Raw genomic sequence first — 20,252 nt, 5'->3', positions numbered from 1 at the left:
ATGGCCAATTTATTCATGTTAATTGGAAAAAATCATAAAAATAGAATTTCCAAGTACATTTAGGATCACCTCTGTTATGACTGAGATAGTACCAACATATCTATTTTTTTATCCTGATAGGCCACCTCACCCTTAAGAACCTTTGGCAAAGTTTCTATTCTAGGTTTTCCCCAATGGTGTTCAGTCAGATGTCAATAAATGTTCCCCTCTAAAATTGTTCCTGTAAAGGCAATTTGATAAATTGCTGGGTTTACAAATTTAATAGGGTTGTTTTTGTTTATTTTTTAAAATAGAATTTTGCAGATCCTTTAATATGCTAATAGAGACTGTGAATCTCCGAGCAAGGGACATAGTATATAATGTTCCCCAAACTTATTTAACCATTGAACCCTTTATTTGCACAATATCTATTAACATTTCTTGAGGAATAGAGTTTGGGAAACACTGTTATTCATGCTCTGTATTTCGTTTTTTGGTCTTTGATTTTGAAAAAAAGAATGAAATATAAAGCAATAACTTTGGCTATTTAATTATGAGGATCTTAACATAATTCTTTCGCCTATGCTTTGCTAAGCTCCAGAGTGATACAGATATAGATGTGGAGGAAGTGATACATGCTTAGAAAAGCAAGAAAGACGCTGGTGGGCCCACTATGGGAGCTGTGTCCATAAGTGGTTCATCTGATCTATAGTCACTCTTCATACCCTAAGTTGTATGTGTTAACTTGCCATGTATATTGGAAAGCGTTATCTCAGCAGGTCTGAGTTGCTCAAATATTGTACAATTTCAGAAGGGTCTGCTTATTTTACATAACTGGCCCTTGGCTACCTCCTAGAAATTGAGCTCTTAAAATGTTCCCTGTGTTACTAACTAATAAGAGTATGTTGCATGCCTGGAACCTTGAGCCATATTGTACAAGCTTGTCTATATAATTTGTGAAAAAAATACGATTATAGTGACCACCTGCTTTTCTTCTGGGGGTACGAAGATTTGGTGACTTATCCCCATAAAAAACCTGGGCTCTTAGACTCAAGAGAGCTTCCCTGTCAAACAACACTTTACACATACTGCTGCAGTTAGTTGCTGAAGGATTGATTAAGTGTGTCCTATGCAACTCCATTGGGAGAGAGCTCTTGGAAGCTGGTGCCTGGTATCCTCTAGAATCTACCCAATACACCTTTTTCCTTTATTAATCCTTCTCTGTTACCTTTCACTGTAATAAACTGTAGCTGTTAGTATAACAACATCTGAGTCCTTTAAGTCTTTCTGCTCAATCATCAAATCTGGGAGTAGTCTTGGGACCCACCAGCATACCACAAGTGCTGTCTTAGTCTATTTGGGCTGCTATAACATACTACCGTAGAGTGGGTGGCTTAAACAACAAACCCTTACTCCTCACAGTTCTGGAGGCTGTGAAGTCCAAGATCAAGGCACCTGTAGATTTAGTGTCTGATAAGGGCCTCCTTCCTGGTTCATAGATGGCCGTCTTCTCACTGTGTCCTCACATGGTGGAAGGGGCAAGAGAGCTCTCCAGGGTCCCTTTTATAAGGACACTAAGCCTATTTACGAGGGCTCTACTTCCATAATCTAATTATTTTCCAAAGGCTCCACTTCCCAATACTATCACATTGAAGATTAGGATTTCAGCATATGAATTGGAGGGGACATAAACATTGAGTTCATTTGAGGTGCTCGATTTTTTTAAGTTTGAAGTACCTCAGATGTAGGGAGTCAGCAGTAAAAGGATTCTATTGATAATAAGGATCATTAGGCTTCCCTTAAGATATTTGCAATATGCGTAATTATTCACAGAAGACTCAAAAACCAGAGCTAAGCAAGATTATAAGCTTGTAATTGCAGTGACATTATTAGTGCAAATTTAGATAATAAAAATTGTTGACTCTGGTTCATTTCATTCTTTTTGAAGACTTTGGTTGCAACTTTTTCCTAAAAGTAATATATCATGTCTTGAGTGATTTTAGAGCTAGCAATCAGTTTGTGCAACTTTTCAGGAAGGATGAAAGAGTCCAGATGTGTTAAATATCCTCATTAGCTCTGTAATAATAACAATAAGCAGTTAACATATACTAATCACTTTCCATTTGACAGTTACTGGTGCTTTTACATGCATTCTCTTATTTAATCCTCACAGTCACCCTGTGAAGCAGGTAATGATTGTTTCCATTTTATAAATGAAGAAACAAACCTTTATAGAGAGTAACTTGCCCAATGACATATTTCTTAATAAATGGCAGAGCCAAAAATGGACTACAGCCCAAGCTTTTACCACAGATTCATATTCCACATTGATATTACGTCTAAAAGCAGAAATTACAGATAGTCACGATTACCCCCGAAAATCCCTCAGATCATTCAAACAATATAGAATGCTTGTCAAAAAGTTCAACACGGATAAATTTTTCTCTACCCTTGGAACAAATCACTATTTCTTTGGTTGAACGTCATGTTTTACAAAAACATACTGTATCATCATCATCCTTAGTATATTGCGAGCATACGTGCGTAAGAGAGATGTGCATGACTTGAGTCCAACTAAAGGAATAGTAGATTAATGTCTCCCATTATGGCTCTGGACAAATAAATGCTTATTGAATGCAATGTCACACATTTTGCACTAGTTAAATTGTGCCTGCTTCTCATGTATACTGTCTGTCAGTTTCTTGCTGTCTGCCTCACTGTTTATTTAACAAATATTTATTGAGTGCCTAACATATGTCAAGGACTGTTTTAGGTATTGGGAAGTAAGCAAAGCAAAGTTTGTGCCCTCTGGAATTTGCAGTATGGTGGAGAAGGATATGTGTGTGGGGGGGGGGTGTAAGAGAAAGAGAACAGCTAATAATGACCAAGTTTTGTGGGTTTTTTTGTTTGTTTTTAGAGGTTTTTTTTTTGTTTGTCCTGAGCAGCTGCAAGTATATGGAGTTCCCATATACTGAGATATTGGGAAGACTATGAAAGGAACAGATTTCATGCCCTTCCGTACTCAGGATGGATGGGAGGGAATCTAGAGTTCAATTTTTTCCATGTTGATTTGAAATGCCTATTAGATATCAAGTAGAGCTGTCAAGTAGACAGTTGGATGGATGCTTTTTAAAGCCACGAAACTGGATGAAGTAATAGGTATAGGTAGAGAAGATTACTGGGAACTGTACTCTGGGGAACTCTTATCTGTCCTGTTAACTTGCTATCTATATCTTGATTGAGTTTTGCCTCTCTTTCCCCCGCTCTTTTGAGCACATACAGATATGAATCTGTTTATGTTGACTGTACCTATGATATCCAATGCTCTGAAAAGGTCTGAAGATGAAACTAAACTAGTAATACAAATACATTATGTTTATATATTGCTTTGAACTTGGTAAAGAACTTTTTTATTCATCAAATGCCTACTGTTTACTAGTAGCTGTTCTAAGTTCTTTCATATTTGTTACCTCATTTGGTTTTCCTAAATGATTGTGTTTTATATGGAAATAGTGATGCTTGTGGAGATACATCTTTAAAGAAAACATTCTTTTGTATTTGTATGTTCTAAATTTACATATAAATTAATGAGCACATATACATAAAGATCACAATTGATAATACAGAGTAGAAAGAACACTAACCAGCTATAGACAAGTGACTTAAATTTCTCTTGGGTTCTATTTCCCACTGATAATAATAGGACTAGGTTTGAGATAGGACTCAGTCAAGGGGTTCTCAAACAATAGATTGGAATCTGCTTTTATTTATGCTTCTACAATCAGTGTAGGACTTTTCCAATTAGAACCTAATTGACATTTTTCATGTTGGATGCTTATTTGGTAACAAATACTTTTGAAACTCAAATACTAATACAAGGAGTGCTTTTAAAAAATGAAATAATATTTTTGTATTATCTATGGTAGAAGATGGTAAAATAGTGGTTTTTAAATTATTTAGATATTAGAATTAAGAGCAATTTCAGTTCCCAGAATTTGTGGCGGTAGAAGTTATTATTTTTAATATTCTCTGTAAACAGAAAAAAGGAATTCATCGTTGTACAAAATGCAGACTACAATTTTTGACCTGCAAGGAGAAAATGGATCATAAGATACAGCATCGTACATTCATAAAGCCTAAAGAACTAGAAGGATTGCCTCCAGGAACAAAAGTGAGTTTTAAATATGTTGTATTTTAATATTTTGTGTGATGATAGAAATAAATTTCTGCCTGGTTTTATCAATTGAATATAATATTTAAATTCACTTACAGTTGTTATTAGACCTTAATTTGGGGTTTTCTCATTCTTTTTTTTCTGTTTTTTGTTTTCATTTAATTATTCATAACCAACTTCATAGATTTTATCATTCTCGTGCTTGGAAAGAATAACTTCTAATCATTGGTTTTTTTAGTTGATTGACATGTACTTTGTTGGAATAGTATTTCTAGTACAGCTGAATTAACCGTAGACTAAGTCAGCAGGTTGTTTCAATGTTTTGTGGGCTGTTTTTGAGCTATTCCAATTGTCAATGTGTATGTTTGTTTCAGCTGCTAGACTATAAGGTGTTTGAGATCAGGAATCATGTTTAATTTATCTTGCATCCACAGCATCTGTCTTAATGCCTCAAATGTCATAGGTTTGTTGAAGTTAGTATCACTGAATCTAGTGTCAGAGAAGCAAGTTCTGTTTCTGGATAGCATTGCTGCTTTTAGTGAGAGAGCACATATATGACTGTGTATTTCTCTTTCCCTGTTTGCTTATATGCATATGTTTTCTCTGACTTCTTTATATGAAGTTAGCTCGTAAATATTTGCTCCAATGGAGGGATGTATAACCCAAAGTGAAATAATCCCCAAACATTTATATTTGGCTTTGAGTACATACCTTTCAATGTAAGTATTTCTGCTATTTGAATTAACCGAAATAATGTAAAGCAATGCTCTGAACATCCAGTGTCGTTCCCTATAATCCATTCATTCCATTTTGGGATTAGACACGCAGAATACTAACGTAAGCAGTACAGTCCTCTCTCATATCTCCCCTTAATAATATAGCAATAATAATGAGAATATTATTACTAAATGACACAAAATGTCTTATAGCACTTTAGAATTAAGCTTTCAGTGTGCTTTTTCATACATTCTATTATTTATGTAGTGATCAAATGAGATAGGCAAGGCAGATATTATCCCCAAATTACAGATGAAGAGGCTTAGAGAGGATAAATTTTTTATTCAAGGTCACATGGCTAGGAAGAGGTAGTACTGAGATTTAACCTCAGGTCTTTTGACTCCTACTATAGTGCTTTTGTATGATACTAAACCACATGTTTTTCATAGGACTTTACAGAGGTTGCTTCTCAAGCATATGGGGGAAGTATAGTCAAATGATGAAAGAGAATGTTAGTAGGTGACTGTGTTTTCCATTATTAACCAATGGATATAATCTAACATTTTTTTCTAAATACTAAATGACAAATTTTATATTAGTTCCAGTTAAGGAAATTCTGAGCATTATTACAATCTCCATGCTGCATGAGGAATTGATGTAACTAACCTCCACCATAACGTTTAGAAGCAGAAATTCTGTCCAGTGAACCCCCAGAAAGAGGTCACATTTACTGGACATGTGTTTTGTAGTTACCAAAGGGTCATACGGGCCTTTCCAGAGTTATTACTTCAGGCTTTGAGATTTAAATTTGACCTCTATATTTATGAAAGCCTTTTAGTCTATCAAAGCATTAAAACAGCCAGGGAATGTGCTCTTTTGATATTCATATAATTTGCACTAACTCCTAATCATTTTTTAATATCCCTGTAACTACCATCAATATAAAACTATAACAATAAATAAATATCAAGGTAAATTTCATTTAATTGGTACGACCATTTATAATAAATAGGAGACTTATCTGTGCTACTTTTAAAATGATGATGTTTGGCCGGGCGCGGTGGCTCACACCTGTAATCCTAACACTCTTGAGAGGCCGAGGCGGGCGAATTGTTTGAGCTCAGGAGTTCGAAACCAGCCTGAGCAAGAGCGAGACCCCATCTTTACTGAAAATAGAAAGAAATTAATCAGACAACTAAAAATATATAGAAAAAATTAGCCAGGCGTGGTGGCGCATGCCTGTAATCCCAGCTATTCGGGAGGCTGAGGCAGAAGGATCACTTGAGCCCAGGAGTTTGAGGTTGCAGTGAGCTATGATGACACCATTGCACTCTAGCCTGGGCAAGAGAGCAAGACTCTGTCAATCAATCAGTCAATCAATCAGTCAATCAATAAAATGATGATGTTTGACTTTTTGTATTGCAGTGATTTTTTTGTAACAGCTTTATTGAGATACAGTTCATATACCACACAATTCAGCCATTTAAAGTGTACAATTCAATCGTTTTTAGCATATTTGAAGAGTTGTACAAACATTACAATAATTTAAAAATATTTTTGTCACTCCCAAGGGAAACCCCATACCCATTAGCATTCACTCCCTATTTCCTCCCCTCCAGCCCTGTGTAAACTTCAATCTACTTTTAGTCTCTATGGATTTTCCTATTCTGGACATTTCATATAAATGGAATCATACAGTATGTGATCTTTAGGGACTGGTTTCTTTCACTTAGCATGATGTTTCCTAGGTTCATCCATATCGTAGCATGTTTCAGTACTTCATTTCTTTTTGTGGCTGAATAATACACCTTCTGTGGATATTCCACATTTATTCATTCATCACTTGGTGGCCATTTGGATTGTTTTCTCTTGTTGGCTGTTATAAATAATGCTATAAAAATTCATGTACAAGTTTTTATGTGGACATATATTTTCATTTCTGTTAGAGTGGAACTACTGGATCGTATCATAACTCTTATCTGTAATATTTTGAGAAACTGCCAAACTGTTTCCAAAGTGACTACACCATTGTACATTCCCACCAGCAATGTATGAGTGTTCTCATTTCTCTACATCTTTGCCAATACTTGTTATTATCCATTTTTTTATTGTAGCCATTCTAGTTGGTGTGAAGGAATATCTCAATGGAGATTTAATTTGCATTTCCCTGATGACTAATGATGTTTAGCATCTTTTCATGTGCTTATTGGCCATTTGTATATCTTCTTAGAAGAAATGCATATTCATCTGTTTTTTCTTTGGTTGGTTGTGCTTTTGGTATCATATTTAAGAAACCATTGCCTAACCCATGGCCACAAGGATTTACTACTATATTTTTCTTCTAAGAGTTTTATAGTTTTAGCTCTTAAAATTTGGTCTTTGATACACTGTGAGGTAGGGGTCCAAATTCATTCTTTTGCATGTATCAGTTTTTCCAGCACCATTTGTTAAATGATTCCCTTCCCCATTGGAATTGTTTTGGTACCCTTGTCAAGAACCAATTGGCTGGCCAGCATGGTGGCTCATGCCTATAATCCTAGCACTATGGGAGGCCAGGGTGGGAGGATCACTTGAGATCAGGAGTTGAAGACCAGCCTGAGCAAGAGCAAGACCCTGTCTCTAGTAAAAATAGAAAAAATTAGCCGGGCATGGTGGCTCATTTCTATAGTCCCAGCTACTCTGGACGCTGAGGCAAGAGGATCACTTGAGCCCAGGAGTTTGAGGTTGTAGTGAGCTATGATGATACCACTGCACTCTAGCGAGGGCAACAGAGTAAGACTCTGTCTCAAAAAAAAAAAAAACAATTGACTATAGATGTGAGGACTTATAGTGATGTTTTTTAATGCTAATGTGATTAATTTTCTAAAAATATATATATTGCCTTTGTTTTTATAGGTTACTATTCGAGCTTCACTTGGACCTCACCAATCAAAACCATCAACTACACCTTCCAGTTGTACTCCAAGCACTTCTTCTCTTCAGGTCTCACCTCTAAAGTCTAAAAATACAACTGCTAAAAATCCTACAAAATCTAGTGCAAGTAAATCTAAGACAAGTAAGTCTCACGCAACTGCATTCACTGCAAATAAACCTCGTACGAGTAAGCCAAGTGGAGGTACCTCTAAATGCAAAACAAAAGCCTCTTCCAAGCAAAAGAGACAACGCAACAGAAAAAATAAAATCAGCATAGCTTTGAAGAACTTAAGGTAATCTTTTTTATTCCTGATATACAATACTAATTTAATCTTAAATATTAAAGCTTTATTGTAATATAATTTATCATATCACATTTACGTGATAATCACTTATCTGGAATAAAGATCAAGCAAGTGATAAAAAGGTACTCTTTATAACTACTGAGCAGAACTTCAATTACTGTGTTTATTTTACAATTTTCATCTTTTACACTAATATTTTATGCTTTTATCTTATTATATTTGAATTGGTTAATTTGATCCTTTTTATTCCAAGGAAACATTAACTGGTGTTCATTTTTTTTTTCTTTGGAGACAGGGTCTTGCTCCATCTCCCAGGCTAGAGTGCAGTGGCATCATCATAACTTACTGTAACCTCAGACTCCTGGGTTCGAGCAATCCTGCCTCAGCCTTCCAAGTAGCTGGGACTATAGGCACGCACCACCACTCCTGGCTAAGTTTTCTATTTTTTGTAGAGACAGGGTCTTGCTCTTGCTCAGGCTAGTCTTGAACTCCTGGCCTCAAGTGATCCTTCTCCTCAGCCTCCCAAGTGCTAGGATTACAGGCATGAGCTACCACTCCCAGCCTGGTGTTAAATTTTTACACTTATTCTAGCTTGTTGTTTCAAAGCAAATTTTCAAATTATGAGTCTCTATTTAAAGATATTAATTTAAACATCTTGGCTTCAATTAATAAAATGTTAATAAGGCTTTCCTGTATTACTTTGGTTTTACAGTATATATTTATCATTTTTTTTCTGTCTCCATAAGGTGTCATCAGGGAATTCACAAGTGCATTGAGTGTCATTCCAAAATAAAAGATTTTGCAAGCCACTTTTCTATATATATCCACTGTAATTTTTGCAAGTACAACACTAATTGTAACAAAGCCTTTATAAATCATATGATGAGGTAAGTTAAACAGGTAAACTGCCAATCAAAATTGCCATTCGGGAAGTTTGTTTTTTGGAAACAAAATTGTCCTATTAGAAGCAAGGTTGTCTCATCAAGGAGCTAAAAGGGTCTAGCAATAGAGAACTTTTGCTATGTTCCTTGTACTATTTTCCGGCATAGTAACTCTCAAAATCACCGGGACAAAAACTATAAGAGCAGTTAGACTAATGAAATTAGAGTGGATTTATTAAGGAAGTTTGTTTTTCTATGGGAATTTTTTTGGATATCTTTCAAAAAGTGGTTGTTTTAAATGTTTTTGGTGTATTTATCAAATAAATGTAGTTGGCTCTCTATATCCATGGGTTCCACATCTGTGGATTCAACCAACTGTGGACTGAAAATATATTTTAAAAAATTGCATCTGAAATAAAAAAATACGAGAGAGAGAGAGAGAAGATACTCAATAGCATAAATTCCCAAGAAGGCTAAAATATATGGGATCCAGCACCCATGTGAAGGGATTAGCTCCTCCTCTCCAAGATGGTGTCTGCTTAAACTCTGTGTGTGACTTTAGGATAGTGATTGAGAAAGCAGTCTTGGAGCCACACGGTATCCTCTAAATCAGAGGTGGGGAACCTTTTCATATTGGAAGGCCACATTAATTCAGCTATAATCAAATAAGGCTGCATTCAAGAAACTTCAATTAGATATACTTAAAAATGTACATTATTTTGTAAAAATCTAACTATGTAACTTAATAATTTCAAAAAAATGAAAACTGTTAATTTTAAAGTTAATGTTTAATGACTCTGTTGTGTCTGCTTTTTGTTGGAAAGCATTCGAATATTTGGTTGCAGCATGGAGGTCTGTAGTTTCAGTTGATCCTCTAGGTACATATATCAGTCATTTGTGACCTTAAGGGCATCTTGATTTGGGTTAGGTAGGAGAATGTAGATTCGCAGCAATAAGTGGTTGAAAAGCAAGAAAGCATTTCTCAAGCATGTTGCTGAAGGTATGAGTATTCTACTGCATTTTTCTGTATTTCAGTTAGATCTTTCTTAGCATCAAACAATGACTTTAAAATGTGGTCTACTGAGAGTTCAATCAATTCCATCTGTAGTTCTTTAGGTGCCTTGGTGGTATCAACTGGGTGAGGCTGAAATGCTAATTTGAGTGTAATGTCATGATTCTCAAAGTCAGTGAACCTTTCATCGTATTCTCCAATTAATTAGGTCTACAACAGCTGTGTATTATTCAGATGATTCACATATGTCATCCTGCTCATCAGTGACCTTTGTTAACTGGGGAAAATGTTCATCTGAAATTTCCTTTTGAATAAAGAATGTTTTGGGAAAAAAAAATTACACCTGTGCTGAACATGTGCAGGCTTTTTTTCTTGTCATTATTCCCTAGACAATACAGTATAACAACTAAGTACATGGCATTTACATTGTATTAGGTATTTTAAGTAATCTAGAGATGATTTAAAGTAAACAGGAGGGTATGCATAGGTTATATCCAAATGCTACACCATTTTATATCAGGGACTTGAGTATTTGCAGATTTTGTTATCTATGGGAGATCCTGGAACCAATCTCCCATGGATACTGAGGGACAGCTATATATGTAACCTCATGAGTGTTATCCTCTTCAAAGCAGTCACTTTGAGAGGCTCTAGGTTTTTTAATGGTGCTCAGAACCTTATTCTGTCTTTCTCCCTTTCTCTCCCTCTCTCTTCCCCCTCCCCCATCCATCTGTCCGTTTGTCTTTCTAGCCATCCATCTTTACATTCATTCAATGAAATGTAAAATGAGAGACTATAGCAATATTCCAGTCATAATGCTACTGTTGGGATTCCTTTTTATATATCGATTTGACTTAAATTATTTGAGCACCTGCTATGTACTCTATACTAGGAAAAGACTTCAGAGCCCACGGTACTTTCGTTTGGACCTCATTACTGGACCTTACTTTATTCCTTCAGGAAGGGTTTTATTTTAAATAGCCAAAAAGTGTTCAGATACGGCTATGATAAATTGATTATTCAAATCAAGATAGTTCCATTTTTTTTCAATTAGAAATAAGGTATAACCAATAAAAGTGGTTTTCTTACAGATTATAGCAAGACCTTTATATTACTTTCTGATCAGAGCTACTGCTTTGACAGATTCGCCCACATTTTTTGATAGCTTCAGCACCTAGCTCACAGGGGTTTTTCCCCCTTGATGACCAGCCTGATCTCATGGTACCTTGACTTCTTTAGTGCTAGCATTTCACATCCACCTCTAACTTGTATCCCTTTTCTTACCACCATCCCGTCTTACCTCACCATAGACAATATTTATTTTGAATTCTCATTGCCCCCTGACTTTCAGGCTCTTGACCCCTTTTTCTAGCCCAGCAGCACCAATCCAATTTTGTAGTCAACCTCACCCTCCAGGTCATCCGTTTTGAATTCTGCTTTGGTTTTGTCCTACAATCCTTTATATCTTCAGTCATGCTTAGCCTTGCTATCCTTGACTCTTTTATCCTTTTTGTTCTGTGCTCAGTCCTAGACTACAAACTACTTGATTCAATCAGCTCTGAATTCGTGATCTTTAACTTTAATTTGGTCCTGTCTTTTTAAAAATACCTTCTTGTTTTTATCTACTACATCCGTTTAAACCATTTTCAGTACCCTCAAGATTTTATTCTAGTCTTTCAGTTGTTAACCTTACCTACTGATTACTCAAAGGTCATCCTTTTTGTTTTTCTCAAGATTAACTTTTTTCTACCTCAAGATTTTTTTCCTTCATCCAGACGTTAATCTCAGAAAACAGACATGCACAGTGACAACCATTTAAAAAAAAAAGAGAGATTTAAAAAAAAAAAACAGACATGTCCCACTTTTTTAAAGTAACCCTTGCTCCTCATCTCCTGCATTTCCTCCACCTTATTCCATTTTTTCGGACCTTTAGTTCAATTTTTCTCTCTACCACATTCCTTCTGCCTGCAAATATTTTCAGGATTTTTTTCAGGGTAAGGAATATCTACCTTTACTTTGCATATTTTCTTGTCTTCCTTTTGCCATCAGTATTTGTAAAGAATATTCTTTACTAGCTTGTCATTTTTTATCCTTTGTAATTTGAGTGTCACCCTGACCTACAGCTAAAGCTGCTCCTTTAAAGGTTATCAGTCATATCCTAATCAGTAAATATACACACTATTTTTCATTCTTACTCCTCTGTGACTTCCTCAGAGTGTTTGACATTTTTGATCACTCACTTACGAAACTCTTTTCTAGTTCTGTTTTTCTTCTTCTTCCTTTTTAGCTACTCCTCTATTTAATTATCTTTTCTTCCTTCAACTCTTCTTGCCCCTTTATAATCCCTTTCTTGGTACCTTAACCACTCTCAAGAGTTTTATTTTTTACCTTTCAACTGTAAATCTTCTGATTTCAATGCTGAGTTTTCCTGAGATCCAACTCTTTATTTCTATTTGATATTTTCGCTTTTGACTCACTGGCATCTATACATTTGCATAAACATGGAGCACCAGCTAGAAATAATTCACTGGCCCAAGTTATGGAGCTGTCTTGACCTGCCACCACATGGCTTCCTGAGAGTCCACCTTCTGCAACTTACCACTCTGCCTCCCCACTACTACAGTGATTCTGCACCCTCTCTTAAGTTGCTCTAAACCAGACTCCAGCTGGCCTTTCCCTCAGTACACCACTGGGAGCAATTTCATTCTCTTATTCTGTGCTTTTCCCTTACTTCAATGTTACCTTGCTTCCCTCGTTGCCTCAGGTACCTCCCCCTGAATGGTACACCCTCACTTCTACCCAGTGTGGACTTTTATCATAGGCTTGAGCTCTATATATACAGAAGCTTCATTTTCTCAGAGGTTGAATACCTTTATTCTCAGCCTACAACAACTCTGTGGCCAGAAGATAGGCCCCCAAAATGGATTAATGTTCCCCAGTGCTCCCCAATGTAGTTTCTCCATATTCAATATCTAAAGTGGCCTTTTTCTTCTTCTTTTTTTTTTTTTTTGCTTCCAGAAGACAGCTTTTTTTTATTCTTGATTATTCCCTGGAATGCCCCTCTCCTGCCTTCTCAGTTCACCTTCTATGCAATATCTGATCCACACAGCCACTCATAGGGATCATTCCTTTCTTGAGTTCTGTAACATTCAGCTATTCTGCCTTATATGTGTCTCTGTTAGCTCTTTGAGAGAGGAGCTCTTTGTATTCACCATGGCACCTATCCTGAGGATATTTTCTTGGAATTATATCTAGCCAGAATCTTTCATTTCCCATGCGTATACATTATGCTGGTGATGGTTACCTTGTGTCTGAGGGTAACCGTTGACCTGAAGTGTTGGCTAATTTGAGTTTGTCAGTGCAAGATAGGGCCAGTGCTTCTCAAACTTTAGCTTGCATAAGAATCAGCTGGAAAAGTCATTAAAACTGATTTCTGGGCCCCACTGACAGAGATTAATTCAGTGGGTTTGCAGTGAGTCCTGATGAGGTCTGCTTCCTTTAATGTGCTTTCTTTAAAAGTTCTCTTAGTAATTGCAAAGGGCTCGTTAAATGTTTCATTTTACTGATGTTAAGCAATGGCATTTAGTGCAAGTAGTGTTTACTTTTAGGATCATTCAGATTATCCCTCCTCCCCAAACATATTAAGATTAGAAAGTAATAAATAATGATTCATAATTTCTATTATAGACAAGTACATTATTAGCAAATATATTTTAAATTGTTTTTGCTCTTAATAGTTGAAAAATTTAATTTGATGCTCTTTCCATTTTTAACTCTTTGAGTACCTTTTTAATAATGGTGAGGTACTGATCATCTAAGAATATTCTCAGGGAACTATATCATTAGAAAATATACAGGTAAAATGGAATGTAAGATAAAAGTCTTGAATTAAACAGAGATGGCTGTCTTAGTCCGTTCAGGCTACTGTAACAAAATACCATAGATTGGGTAGCTTATAAACAACAAATTTATTTCTCACAGTTCTGGAGGCTGGGAAGTCTACGATCAAGGTACCGGCAGATTCGGTGTCTGGGTGAGGGCCCTTTCCTCATAGATAGCACTTCTCGCTGCATCCTCACATGGTGAAAGTGACAAGCTAGCTCTCTAGGGTCACTTTTATAAAGGCACTAACCCCATTCATGAGGGCTGTGCCCTCATGACCTAATCACTTCCCAAAGGCCTCACTTCCTAATACCATCACCTTAGGGGGTTTAAATTTTAATATGAATTTTGGGGAAACAGGAACATTAAAATCGTAGCAGTGACCAACAGGATTTTGTTATTTAGATCTTGATCTTTTTTTCAAAACTAAGAAATAAAGCATAGGTTTGAAATGTGATTATAAAATTAATATAACTTATTGTATAACAAAATTAATAAAATCTTGTTTGTCTCTTGTCTCTCCAGCTTTCATAGCAGCCATCCCGGTAAACGATTTTATATTTTTAAGAAGCATTCAGGAACTCTCAGGTAACTAGTTGGTCTTTTTCCATTTTCCATATTGAAAAATTGTAGTAACTTTTTAAAACCTGATGTTGGAGTGCCTATTTTGGAAATCTAAATGATTACTACTTAACATGATAGAGTTCTGTATATTATATCCTTAGACCAAAAGGGGGAAATAGCCTATTATCTTTGGCTCAACTGTCTTTTAGCAGTACTGGGTATTAAGATGAAACCTTGAGGCACTTGCATAGTAAAAGAACAAAACTAAAGCTCTGCAACAACATTTGAATAGAAGTAAGTTTATTAAAACACTGTAATACTTGAAATCAATACATAGTCTTCATAATTCTTAGGGGTATTCTTGAAATAAAGAAAAGTGTACAACTTTTTTGCTGTACAGAAAGACTTGTTGATTAATATTTCTAAAGGCATTGATAATTAACTTTGGTCACATCACACACTAAGCTCAGAATCCTCTAAACACCTTTTTTTTCACATTCTTCTGATTCCTTTGACTGCATATTTTATCCATGTTGACAGACATTTGCCAGGCATTGAATAGTACATAGCACACAGTAGGCACTTGGTAAAAATTTGTTCGGTAAATTAATGTATGTGTTGAAAATGACACATGTGGTTGATGTTGGAGCAGCAGCTCATGGGCAGAGGAAAGTTTGATTTTATTTTAAATATATATTCATCCTGTGTTTAAAAGATTGCTAAATTCAAGGAATTAAATAATAAGCTATATTAGGCATTAGTTTTACTGAAATTTTTTATAAGAAGGAAAAGGGATTTATTAATTCTAAAGATGAGACTTTAATTTGATTTTTACCATATTGTTGTCAAGGTTAATTGTGTCCTTAGTTTTTAAATTAACCATATAATTTTAAAGATCTGAGATGCTTTTTCTCAACTTGGGTGGGTCTCACATCTAAATAGAAAATTGGTCAATTTCTGTCTATGGGACTTAGAATATTTATAATTCTATAATGTACTTTTTGTAATTACTATTTTGAAATGTTTATTCTTTAGTCATTTATTGTGTGCCTGTCACATGTAGCATGATGTAGCAGGTCTTATATAGATGACAGTAATGAAGAAGAAAGCTTTGGTACCAACCTTCAAGGAATGTCTAATCTATTGGACATTGGTTATAAGGTGTGAACATAAATAACTACAGTAATACAAGGAGATTTGTAATAAGTGCAGTGAGAGTTACTGATTTCAAAGAGGAGAGAGGTTTCTACTTATAAAAAGAGGCACAGGGCTAATTCTAATTGGAAGAAATAGCATGAATAAAAATGCAGAAAGGAAAAAACAGAAACCATACACATTCTTCTGAGTCACAATGTATAACTAGTAGTACAGTTTGGATAGAGCACAAAGTTCATATAACATATTATTAAGATCAAAATCTGGGCTGGGTGCAGTGGGTGACAACTGTAATCCTGGCACTTTGGGAGGCCAAGGTGGAAGGATCACTTAAGGCCGGGAGTTTAAGACCAGCCTGAGCAAGAGCAAGACCCCATCTCTACAAAAAATAGTAAAATTAGCTGGGCATGGTGGCATGCACCTGTAGTCCCAGCTACTAGGGAGGCTGAGGCAGGAGGATCACTGAAGCCCAGAAGTTTGAGGTTACAGTGAGCTGTGATGACGCCACTGTACTCTAGCCTAGGTGACAAAGCGAGACTCTGTCTCAAAAAAGAAAATAACAAAGTCTGGGGGAATAATTTTGAGCTTAGATCCAGATTGTGAAATCCTTGAAAACAAAGCTAAGGAATTTTGACTTAATTTTAATTTGGAGGACATTGGGGAAACCATTGGTATTTTAAATAGAATCAAATGTACTAAAGGAAGATTGATTTGGAGGGATATACAAGGTAAGTTGTAGCTGCATGAGGCACATAGACTGGTTATGCTATTGTGGTTAAGACTGATTTAGTACTGACCTGGGTTAAGTTAGCAGTGTGGTATCATATTTAAGAACATGGGCTTCTGGAATCAAAGGGCTCAGTTTCAAACCTGGTCCTGGTCTTGGTAGGTTGCTAATCCTGACCCTGTCCTCTTTTAAAAAGTGATAATTATAGCACCTACCTCTTTGGGTTGTTACAAGGTTTAGATCAGATGATATGTCTAAAACCCTCATGCTGGCACAGAGTAAGTGCTCAATAACTTGTTAATATTATAAAATGTTCAAAACATTTAATGTTTTAAGGAAGAAGAAAATCAGAGATAACTATAATTTTGAGCCTCAGCATTAGGGAAATGACATTATAAGAGGGACCAGTCAGGAGAGGTGATTTTTGAGGGGAAAGTACATGATTTCAGTTTTAGAAAGATAATGTTTAATGTACAAGAGTGACAGGTATAAATATACAACAGGCTGTCAAGACTAGAGCTTCAGGGGAGAAGTAAGGCTAAGGTATGCTACTGGTTTTTATTCCTATACAGGTGAAATATTTGAGATTAAAGTATATGATCAACGTTAAAAGAATATATATGCGTTGTTAATAAACTGGTAATAATTATATTACATGATTTATTTTTAAAACCTTCACATTTCTTTTACAATTTTATTCTCACTTAAATAAGACACTAAATTATAAGCTCCACCAACTGTACCCTTTTTATTCACTATTGTATCCACAGTACCCAGTATTATAATGTGTGTGAAGAAGGTCCTCAGCAAATATATACTTACATATTTGACTGAATGAGTGTTACATCCTTGCTTTGTAGGTAGGCAAAGTCATGGAAAGATTGTGACTTGCACATGTTACAAAAATTGTTAAGGGAGCCAAGACTGGGCTTTGGGTCTCTTAACACCTAGCTTTTAATAACAAGTTGAGAGGGAACAATTTATAAAGCATTACTTGCTGGCATAATTTAGATATGGCTATGGTACCGTTTTCTAGAGAACCATTTTGGATATATCAGGTTTATATAACAAAATTGGGAAATGAGGGTCGTGGTACATAAAATGAAAATCAAGTTATTACGTGGAAAAATAATTATTGAACTCACGTATGGATTTCCATAAAAGATAAGAACCTTCTCTTTCTTACCGTCTTCTTTTTTTCACAGGGGCATTACTCTAGTGTGCCTTAAATGTGATTTCCTAACTGATTCTTCTGGCTTAGATCGTATGGCTAAACACTTAAGTCAACGTAAAACTCATACTTGCCAAGTAATAATAGAGAATGGTACGTATACATAATTGTATTACTTTGAATTTCTCATATTTATTCCAGTATTTTTGATCAGCCACAATATAGGCTCTTATGTATTAAACTGAAAATCTCACTCTTCATATATGCTATTTTAAACATAAAACTCTTCTTTTGATTTCAGTTTCTGAAAGTACCTCAACTTCTGAACCTACTTCTGAGTAAGTTGAATTTTCGTTCAGTGCATTTTACTTTGATGGATTTTAGCACTTTTTAAAATGTATCATTGATAGAAATGAAAAATATTAAAGTTTTTTGTTTTTGTTTTTTTTTAAAGCCGCTTGTTGAAATAGATTCCTGCTCTATGGAGCTCGTGCAACCTGGTGCAAGACAAGTTGGAATTTCCTAAGTTCAAAGTTCTGAAGTGTTTTATACAAAGGCAGTTTCCTAAGTTCAAAGTTCTGAAGTGTTTTCTCACACAGAGGCGGTTAAACAGTCAAGTTCATGACACTAGCTCTCATTATTCAGCTCTTTTCAGCTTTCAGATGACACTAGATTCTTATTCCACCTTATCTTTGTGTCAGGTTAACGTATCTTAACAGTTGGCTCTCCAAAAATAACTTTTGTTGCTATGGTCTTTTCTTGTTTTGCTTAAAATATGTATTCTTCTCTGCTGTACTTGCCTTCAGAATATTACATTCCAAACAATATGGCTATTCATCTTTTTTGTCTGTTTTGTCTGCTTTCTTAGTTAATTTCTTATGTCTTACATTTTTAGGTCAATAGCCATGTTTTCTTCATTTCTTGTCTGTCATTGTTCTATTTTTCGTATTTTTCAGATGCAGAAACAACACCGAAATTTCAAAAAATGTCCAGGGTACTCCTGGACAGTGTCCCCCTTCGATGGACACAGCTGATGCCTGTTCTCTCTTTCCAAGGAATGTGAATTATTTGACTATGAGACCTCCTCTAGTTTGTGGCCTTAAGTAATCAGATCTTGGGGAGAGTCCCTTCCTATCTGACTAGCCTCCCATAAGGCTGATGTTTATTTGGCCAGAGATGACCTCAAGGCCCACCAAATTGAGCACAACTTCCCTCTGGGGGCTTTGGCTTTTCATCCTGAGCTTATGGATCAAGTCTAACAAAGAAAAGCCCATTAAAGCAATTCTTCAACACCCAAGTTGGAGTTTAATCATTTTGGCTGCTGCTCTTTAATATTCCTCTAGCATGCATGCAGTCCAAGGAATATAAAAATTCTGATTGTATAGAGAACCAAGGTTACTTTCACGTTCTTGGAAAAGTAAAATTTCTAAAATTACAGTTCCAAAGTTAAAGTTATTCATATTGTCATGTAAAGTTTTATCCAGTATTAATCCTAGGAATTTTTAGCAATATTTTCATATTTTTTAATTTTTAAAATTTTATTTTGGTAGCTCAGTTTTGTTGTTCTTCACTAAATTTATTGATGTCCATTTTGTTATGTCTGCTTTTGTGCTCTTCTCTTTAAAGCTTTTGTCTTGTGTTTGGATTTTTTTGTTAAGAGCTCCAGTGGATTTCTTAGAATTCTCTGCAGATTTCATATAGCTACCTATTGGTAGCTCCTTAACTTGATACTTGTTGAGACCATTAGACATTGTTACATGCTGTGTCTATCTCTGGCCTACCATTAACATTATCTTAGGGATTACGAATTGGCAAAAAGAGTTCCCAAAAACTTCTTGCAGACCTTAAAACAAGTTTTAAAATTACATTTCTGTGCATCTAATACATAATTTCTTCTTAGCCATTAATGTAATTGCTTGGATAAAGATAATATTCAAGAAAATATTGGGACCAAAAATGCACTTGTTTCTTGCCCATATATATAGATGTATATTTTTTTTTAATTTGGTGTTTGTTTATTTTGGTTACATTGAATATAGATTTGCTGAACAGTTTTGATGTTATTATTTTTTTAATAAAGTTTGTATTGTTAAAGTGCCTCGGGAATTATTTTCTAATAAATAATTTCATATAAAAGCTGTAGATCATATCATATGACTAGGAGCATTGTTTTGCTTTTCTTATAAATCATTTCATATAAAAGCTGTATATCATATCATATAACTAGGAGCGTTGCTTTGCTCCTAGTTACATAAATCCCAATTGCTTGGCCTACAGACTGAGAGGTTTATCTTCTGAGTGCCTCTTGCACTTTTTCCTCCAGCACAGTTAAAAGCTCACAATTTAAACTTTACTAATTTCTTGAACTTTAAAGGCTAGCAGAAGCCCCCTTTGTGATCTTAATAACCACGAAGGTGGGCAGGCTCTGAAGTTGTTGACAAAATCATGAGTGGTTTTCTTACTCTAAAATCAGAGCTGCTTGAGTGTTCTTTGAAACATTGAAAGGCAGTTTTAATGGCCACTTGTTATGTAATATACTCCTTACCATTCATAATCAAAAGAGTTGAATCCATTAGTTTTAATTTTCCAGACAAATTTCTGCTGTAAATTATTTTCCATAATCTCCAAAAGTGGCTTGTATCATAGTAGTGGACTTTGGTGATGCTCTAGTCTTCATTTCCATACCTGTCTAGGATGTTTTATCAATCACCATCTTTCTACCCATTTTTTTTTACTTTTTTTTGTTGTGGTAAAATATAAAATTTGCCATTT

At 35.3% G+C, this 20,252-nt stretch overlaps 1 protein-coding gene across 1 annotated transcript in view; it reads left to right on the top strand.

Annotated features, from left to right (window-relative positions):
* ZNF280C (zinc finger protein 280C) overlaps nucleotides 1–18,078 on the top strand; it is a 39,434-nt gene extending 21,356 nt beyond the window's left edge. The window contains exons 13-19 of the mRNA XM_012653299.1: nucleotides 4,019–4,150; nucleotides 7,766–8,076; nucleotides 8,835–8,975; nucleotides 14,389–14,451; nucleotides 17,515–17,633; nucleotides 17,782–17,818; nucleotides 17,935–18,078. Of these exons, the coding sequence (XP_012508753.1) occupies nucleotides 4,019–4,150; nucleotides 7,766–8,076; nucleotides 8,835–8,975; nucleotides 14,389–14,451; nucleotides 17,515–17,633; nucleotides 17,782–17,818; nucleotides 17,935–17,950 (819 nt within the window). The 3' untranslated portion in view covers nucleotides 17,951–18,078. The remainder of the gene's footprint in view (nucleotides 1–4,018; nucleotides 4,151–7,765; nucleotides 8,077–8,834; nucleotides 8,976–14,388; nucleotides 14,452–17,514; nucleotides 17,634–17,781; nucleotides 17,819–17,934) is intronic.
* Nucleotides 18,079–20,252: the final 2,174 nt, after the last annotated feature.

Source organism: Propithecus coquereli, unplaced genomic scaffold (genome assembly GCF_000956105.1).
Source record: "Propithecus coquereli isolate 6110/MARCELLA unplaced genomic scaffold, Pcoq_1.0 Scaffold42, whole genome shotgun sequence".
Classification (NCBI taxonomy): Eukaryota; Metazoa; Chordata; class Mammalia; order Primates; family Indriidae; genus Propithecus; species Propithecus coquereli.
The sequence above is the reverse complement of the archived record's forward strand: the minus strand, read 5'-3'. Positions and strand labels throughout refer to the sequence as shown.